The sequence below is a fragment of the Vigna angularis genome, chromosome 11 (assembly GCF_016808095.1).
Source record: "Vigna angularis cultivar LongXiaoDou No.4 chromosome 11, ASM1680809v1, whole genome shotgun sequence".
NCBI lineage: Eukaryota > Viridiplantae > Streptophyta > Magnoliopsida > Fabales > Fabaceae > Vigna > Vigna angularis.
Window position 1 is genome coordinate 7,978,219 of NC_068980.1, and position 7,735 is coordinate 7,985,953.

A 7,735-nucleotide genomic window follows, 5' to 3' on the forward strand; every position below is an offset into this window, starting at 1 on the left:
GAAGAGGGTCATCCTCAGATAAATGAGTCTTCTTCGGTCTAGGACTTCCATCTTGACCTATCTGTTGTTAAATGTAAAAATGGTTGTTATAACGTCAATTAGAAGTAAATATTAAAATTGAGAAGTATATAGTACGAGTGTTTACCGGGGGATTAGATACATGACCAACCAAATGTCTAGGCCAGGCGACAAAGGACCTAAATGCTTCTTCCACAGTGAAGAACTCATCTGTAGGCACAGGAAGAACGGCATCCGCTATGACAACTTCATCGACCGTGACCTTGACCTCATCTTCTGCAAGCTGTACCCCATGCACTACAGTGGCTGTCTCATACACTGTACCACGAACCACTAGCATGGTCCCAGTATCAGATAGAATATATAACTCACATGGACGAGTGTCATCCAAGTCGTCCCCTGGGGCACCGGCAGCTGAGCAACTTCCTTTACCGCTTCTACCTGTCAAATTAAATGTTAGTTTATGCAAAAAGTAAATTAGTAAGCAAAAATAAATAACCTTACCTGTAGGGGGCACAACATGTTCCGCTACAGGAGATGGTGGAGGACAATTGCCATAATCCTCATAATGCTGCTGGAACTGGCGCGCAACCATTTCAGCAACTTCATCATATAACTCTGCTCGAACCTTCTTTGTGATCTCCTGCGTCATCTCTTTTCTTATTTCGTCCTTCATCTTTTCATATGAATATGGACGCGAGGAAGACCCAAAAAAATGTCGTATGCCTATGCCAGTCCCAGCAGCACGCACCCGTCCTGGGTGCTCAGGTCGTCCAATAGCTGTGGCAAGAATATCTTGACGACCTTCTTGTGTGAATTGACCTTGGGAGCTCTGCTCAACCAAGGAGTCCTGTCACATAACAAAAGTTCAATGGATTTTTAATATACATGTTAGATATATAACAAAATTAATGTAATATAATAAGAAATGACATCTTACAATTCTTTCAGATATTTCTCTGGCAGACTCGGAAGTGTAGGAGCCCGATGGTCTCATACGGGCTAACTTCCACTTGTCGTGCCGAGATGGTGGTGAAGGAGGAGGAAGAGGGTCATCACCCTCAGAAAGTGGAAGTCTACTATCTGACTTCTGCTTCATTATTTTCTCTTCAAGCTTCCTATATCCACCACGAGACAGGAGGTGTGGATTTTTATTCTGAGCGCTTATTCCTTGTGCTTTTGACCTTTTTTCCTGTGACAAAATTAAACAATTGTCATGGTAAATAATTATGAAGGATAAATTGAATGATTTTACTACAGTTACCTGCCACGCCTCAGAAGAACGAAGCTCTACAAACTGACGCCATGTTTCTTCGTCAATTGCTGAATATTTGGAACATGGATTTTCATCACTTTTTGGTCCAAATATATATCTAGACGTCAATTTTGTCTTAAACCCTCGAAAGCATTCTGCAATTGCAGATAAACACCTATTCCTTAAGCTCTCGACGTTTGGCATATCAAATGTTATCTACAACAAAGAAAGTAATAACCTCATATAAATACAGATTTATCAATATACTGAATATAGAAGATTGAGCAATATTGCTTAACTTACCAATAGATCTTGCCAGATGAGATTCTGATCAGCCTCAGAAACATGGTCAAACGATGAAGTAAGTATAGAGATACGATCACGTGCCAATACTCCAAGGTAAGACCTAAATACATCTGCATTTGGGCCAGATGCAACTCTAGTGACCACGTCAATAATGACAGGTGTCCTCTCACCTGCATTTCTTCTAAGTATAAGCTGTCGTAACCTCGTTGCTCCTCTCGTCCGTCTAGAAGTGGTGGGGACTTCATCGCCCGACAAATGAGGTGACTCAGCCATATATCTGTCACAATAAATAAGATGAAATATAAATAAAACACTTACATATATTACTTAACAAAAGCCATAAAAATTTAAACAAACATGAAATTCATACATAATCATATGGATTGGTCATATATATATTCCTTCATTGTGATCTTCTCGTATTGCTTGTATATCATCAATTAGAGGGTCGTCATCCAAATTTATTGTCGTTTTATTGTCGTTTAGTAGTGTACCAATCAAGCTATCACAAACATTTTTCTCAACATGCATGACATCTATGCAATGTCTAACATCTAACTTTGACCAATATGGAAGATCAAAGAATATTGATTTCTTCTTCCAAGGGGTCGCTACAGAAGACTTCTTCGACGTTTTCCCAAATTGATGATGTACTTTATTAACTTTCTCAACAACTTCAAGTCCAGTAAGTGGAATGGGTGCATTGTCTTTCTCTTGTTCTCCATTGAATGCTTTCTTTAACCTTCGATATGGATGATTAGATTGTAAAAATCGCCGATGACGCATATACATTGTCTTCCTTCCGTGTTTTAATTGTTGAGCTGCAGTGTTTTCTTCACAAATAGGACATGCTTTATGACCCTTCACACTGTACCCCGACAAATTACCATAAGCTGGGAAGTCATTAATGGTGCAAAATAACATGGCATGCATCATGAAAGTTTCTGAAGCAAAGGCATCAAATATTTCAACCCCATCAACCCACAACAACTTCAAGTCTTCAACTAGTGGCCTTAGATAAACATCGATGTCATTTCCAGGCTGCTTTGGACCAGATATCAACATTGACAACATCATGTACTTTCTTTTCATGCACAATCCAGGAGATAAGTTGTAAATTATCAGGATAACGGGCCAACAACTGTGATTGGTACTTAAATTACCAAATGGATTCATTCCATCAGTAGCTAAGCCAAACCTAAGATTTCTACATTCTTCACCAAATTGGGGGAATTCTTGATCAATAATTTTCCATTGCTTGGAATCAGCCGGATGACGAAGCATCCCATCAGTTGTTCTCTCATCTGCATGCCATCTTAGGTTTTTAGCGTCTTTGGGATTCGCAAACAAACGCTTAAGTCTGGCAACTAGTGGAAGGTACCAAACTACTTTCAAAGCAGAACCATTCTTTTCTGTGATGCCACCTTCTTCACCGTTTTTCGACTTGTATCGTGATAACCCACATTTTGGACACTTTATCAATACTTCATTCTCATTCCTATATAATATGCAATCATTCGGACATGCATGTATCCGTTTATATTCCATACCCATCGGACAAAGAATTTTTTTGGCATCATAATTACGATTAGGTAACGTATTTCCATCTGGCAGCATTTCATTCAACAACGACAACAATTCTGTAAAACTCTTATCACTCCATCCATTGCTCGCCTTTAAATTCATGAGCCTTAACACCGCTGACAACCGTGTGAACTTAGTTGAACCCGTATACAAAGGAGTCTTCGCATCAGTGGACATCGTTTCATACACATGCGCTTGGGCAAAAGCTTCTGCGCCAACATCGCGGATCATGTCCTCTAAGTTGTCTTCTTCTGCTTCATCTACCATATCCATTGTGGAATCATAAACATTTTCAGTTGGAGAGACAGTTGGAAAGTCTGTTAATTCGTCGTGCCATATCCATGTTGTATAACTTCGTATGAAACCATCACAGATAAGATGTTCCCTAATATCAGTTGCGTTCAACTTCCTCCCATTTAAACAGTTCACACACGGACATCTGAACTTGACTTCATCATCACCACTTGTACTCGCATTACGTTGCGCAAACTCTATAAAGTCTTCTACCCCTCTCTCGTACTCAGTGCTGATGCGGGGTAAATTAATCCACCCTCTATCCGTACGCATGTTTACTGAAATTGTTTACACAATTTCAATAATCTTGAATGATCACTTTGATCGTGTTTGTATTCAAGGTTTGACCCTATCCCATTCAAGAAGATTCACTTTTTTTAGTTTATTAAACATATCAATTTTAAATAACATATCTTAAATTTCACGAAATTTTGCCAGCATTTCGCATTGGTCTTCAGGTTACACGAAATGAAAGTGATTATAAGTCACAATCAAATATGCACCCGAAGATCAATACAAAACACAACGAATGAAATTTAAGACATGTATATTAAAATTGATATGTTATAATAAACTATGAAAAAGTTATTACTCTTCTTAAACTGTCCAACCGGACAATTCAAGATTCAATACTTGTAAATTATTATTACCATCTCCTCTATTTTCATTTGTAAAAAGTACATTTGTTCAAAAAGTCTGGAGATAGTAAATAATTTTTGTATTGAATCTCAAACGGGAAACTAAGGCTAAATTACAACAACAATATATATTCAACCAAACAAATAATAACATATGCAACATGCAATATATTCAAGCAAAAAATATATTCAACCAAGAGTAAATAACGTCAATTCTCAAAATCTATCTATCTTGTTATTTTTTTATGTCTTATATTTTGTTAACTACCTTGAGTTACACTCTTTGAATCAATTCTTTTTAAAATACTCAATCTTTACTTTTTTAACTAACTTCACTTCCATTTTTTGAATTCCTTTCTTCTAAGTTCTGTTCATAAGTTATTCCTATCAACATACATATACAAACATTACTATAAAAAATTTCTATTTTCCAAACACCATTTTTCAAACAAATGCATAATCAATCCATCTAACTAATTCTTAGTCATACAAACACATAAATTATTTAGATAATAATATAACAACACAAAATCAATATGAATCCAATAAAAATTACCAATTTTCGTAGAGAATGGCGACAATGGGGAGAGACCATGGCGGTGTAGTGGACACAGTAGGGAGCGTGCTGGCTATGGGGACGGAGCGCTGCTGCAGTGGTGGGGAGACAGCACGCCGGCGACGTTGCAGACGGAGCGCGGCGGCGAGGCAGACGGAGCGGGGTGGCGAGGCAGCGACGAGGCACCAACGCTGTTGCAGGAGAAGACCGGAGACGAGAAGCTGGCCACGACGTTGCCGAGAAGCTGGCCAGGAAGCACTGCGATGCTCCTTCTTGCGTGAGAACACCGGAGTGTGGTGGGGACTGAACGGCGTGGTGGGGCGACGATGACGGAGAACGAGAGGCGAGAGTTCGCGCGAGAAGAATGGAACCGTCGCGGGAGAGGGGCTGATAAACAGGATATATTGCCTCGGTTAGCAATAAAACCGAGGTACTAAAGGTATACTGCTTCGGTTTTTAACAACAACCGGTGCCTATACTAGCAGAAAATAAAAAAAATAAAAAATATAATCACTATATGCCTCGGTTGCACCCAAACGATGCCATAGCTTAAGCTTTCTGCCTCGGTTCTGCCAATAACCGAAGCAGTATTCCTGTCAATCAGACGTTGTGCAGAGGAGTAGCAGAGAAGCAGGCTACGTGGCAAAGGTTTCGGCCTCGGTTCTTTGTGTAACCGAGGCAGTAAGATGAATTTAAAAAGTTTGTCAGAGAGAGTAGCAGAGAAGCAGGCTACGTGGCAAAGGTTTCGGCCTCGGTTCTGAATGTAACCGAGGCAGTAAGATGAATTTAAAAAGTTTGTCAGCTGATGGTCAACATGGTAATGCTTTAGGCCTCGGTTTTTTTGTGACCCGAGGTAGTAGACCCCTTGCGCTTCGGTTCCGTGTTAACTGAGGCATATATAGCGCGTTAGAAGGTCTGTTTTGTACTAGTGATGGAAAAGTTGGATGTGTAGGTATTGAAAGGAAAAGACAGTTTGAAAAACATTATGGTGATATACCTAATTATTTTAGCACATGGTATTGAACGCCTAAAAAAACGTCAAAAATCACCCATTGGAACTAAACAACCAAGTTGCAAAATTAGAAATTGAAACCATTAGACTCGAGGAAGTTAAAGTCAACCATGTTAACTTAACACAAAATTAATCTTGGATAGACTTGCTTTGCTTTTTTTTTATTTATTTAAATATCTCAGTAATTAACACACTGAGGATTTTGTAGTTTGTAGTCCTTGTTGAAGGACATAAAATAAATATTCAAACTCCTCACTCTTACACACCAGACCAACCTCAAGTCCTCCTTCCTCATCTCTACTTTCGGCTAGAGACATGCACTTGAAGGAATGTACCATTTCAACTTTGGTTGGCCTTCCGAATCCAAAATCAGTCTCGTAAACGTCGAAGTTAGGTGACCCAGTAACTAGCAACGGAGTTCCCAACACAAACGTTTTCACAGACAAAGCCCTCCAATCTTCTGCTTCTTTAAAAGGCTCACTTTTCATATCACTCGCTGTCTTTTCAATTACCTTCACCGCATTCACAAAACCATCCTCTCCCTTAAGCTCATTTCTCTTAAGCATGGCATAACACAGCGCTAAGCAGTTTCCAAAGTATGTTTCTGGCACAGGATGACCAAGGCGACCTCTGCAATCTACAGCGAAACGAAAGTATTCTTCTTTAACATCTTCATCATCATGATCTTTGTATCTTGTTTTAACCAAGCTAGTCCACACAAGAGCACAAACAACCACAAATTTTGACAAATATTGCGGGCAGTTAAACTCGTCATTTTTCTTCCACTGTTCCAGAACCCATCTTTTTAAGCCCTCAATGTCATCTCTCCCAAAGACAATCGTCGCCTTAAAATACTCCTCGTGTTTAGGAGTTTGTTCAATGAGCTTGTCCTTCCAAGTTGATCTCTCTAGGAAATAGTCTGTCAAAAAAATGTCCTCGAGTCCTCCTCTGGGGTCCCTCAACACTTCCCTATCGAAGCACGGTGGTGAATTCTCTACAAGTGTCAAGTCAACTCCACCACTTTGACAAAGGGAAGACCAAGACTTCATGAAATGATTGCAACACTTACCATCCATCACATGACAGTACGTGATGGCGATGCAAAGGCCATGGCTTTCGAACACCGTGGCTTGTAATGCCACTAGTGGGAAAATGAACGTGTCATCATGCATGGTTGCGAATGTCAACTCGGGATTCAGGTGACCCAATTCATGGATACTCTTAGGATGGTTGGATGAGAGATGGTTGAAATCAGCTTTGGATTCAATGATGGTTAAAGGGACAGTGTCATCATCAGTGCAGCGAATGAAAGGTTTGTGGGGTGGTGGAGGAGAAAGGAGATTTCCAGCTAGAGGAAAGAAGTGTTGAAGGATAAGAGAGAGAGAGTGCTTGAGAGTGGGGAGTGTAGTTTCACAAAAATGGTGTGTGGAGTGGGGAAACTGATAGAAGAATTGGCGTTTGACATAAACAGGACCAGCTAAAGGCAAGTCAAGGAATGAGAGGGGAAGAGACGAGGTTGTTCTTGTTGTAGAACTAGGAAGTGATGCTCGAGCAACATGAGATTTCTCAACAAGTTTATGTGTTCTAACTTCTGCCATTTGTTTGTCCCAAAAATTGAGAATTGTAAAGGAAAAAAAAAATCTATTTTGGAGATGGATTCATGATGACATACATGTCGCAAATTGGATACTTATATATAGAACCGAAAAGTGGTGCTCCACTCTACTCTCTATTTTTTAAATAAATAAAATTAACATAATATATCATAAAATTTAAAGAAAATAATCGGAGCATATGGTTATTTTTAAATAGGTTCCATATATATAGTTAATGGAGATTTTTTAGTACATCGTGTTGGGAGCATATATATATATATATATATATATATATATATATATATATATATATATATATATATATATATATATATATATATATATATATATATATATATATATATATATATATATATATATATATATATATATATATATATATATTTCTTTGTAATTATGCAAACTAAAAATTATATTAAAGGGAGATGATAAATTTTTTTATATTAATAACTAATA

The 7,735-nt window shown here is 38.5% G+C and overlaps 1 protein-coding gene across 1 annotated transcript; it reads right to left on the minus strand.

Annotated features, from left to right (window-relative positions):
- Positions 1–5,792: 5,792 nt before the first annotated feature.
- LOC108332870 (coumaroyl-CoA:anthocyanidin 3-O-glucoside-6''-O-coumaroyltransferase 2) lies at positions 5,793–7,309 on the minus strand. Its single transcript, XM_052870847.1, has one exon. It carries the CDS (start codon positions 7,259–7,261, stop codon positions 5,849–5,851), a length of 1,413 nt encoding a protein of 470 aa, XP_052726807.1. The 5' UTR covers positions 7,262–7,309; the 3' UTR covers positions 5,793–5,848.
- Between the last annotated feature and the right edge of the window lie 426 nt (positions 7,310–7,735).

Excerpts from the sequence above, each read along its gene's own strand:
- LOC108332870 (XM_052870847.1), bottom strand. The coding sequence starts at position 7,261 with ATGGCAGAAGTTAGAACACATAAACTTGTTGAGAAATCTCATGTTGCT.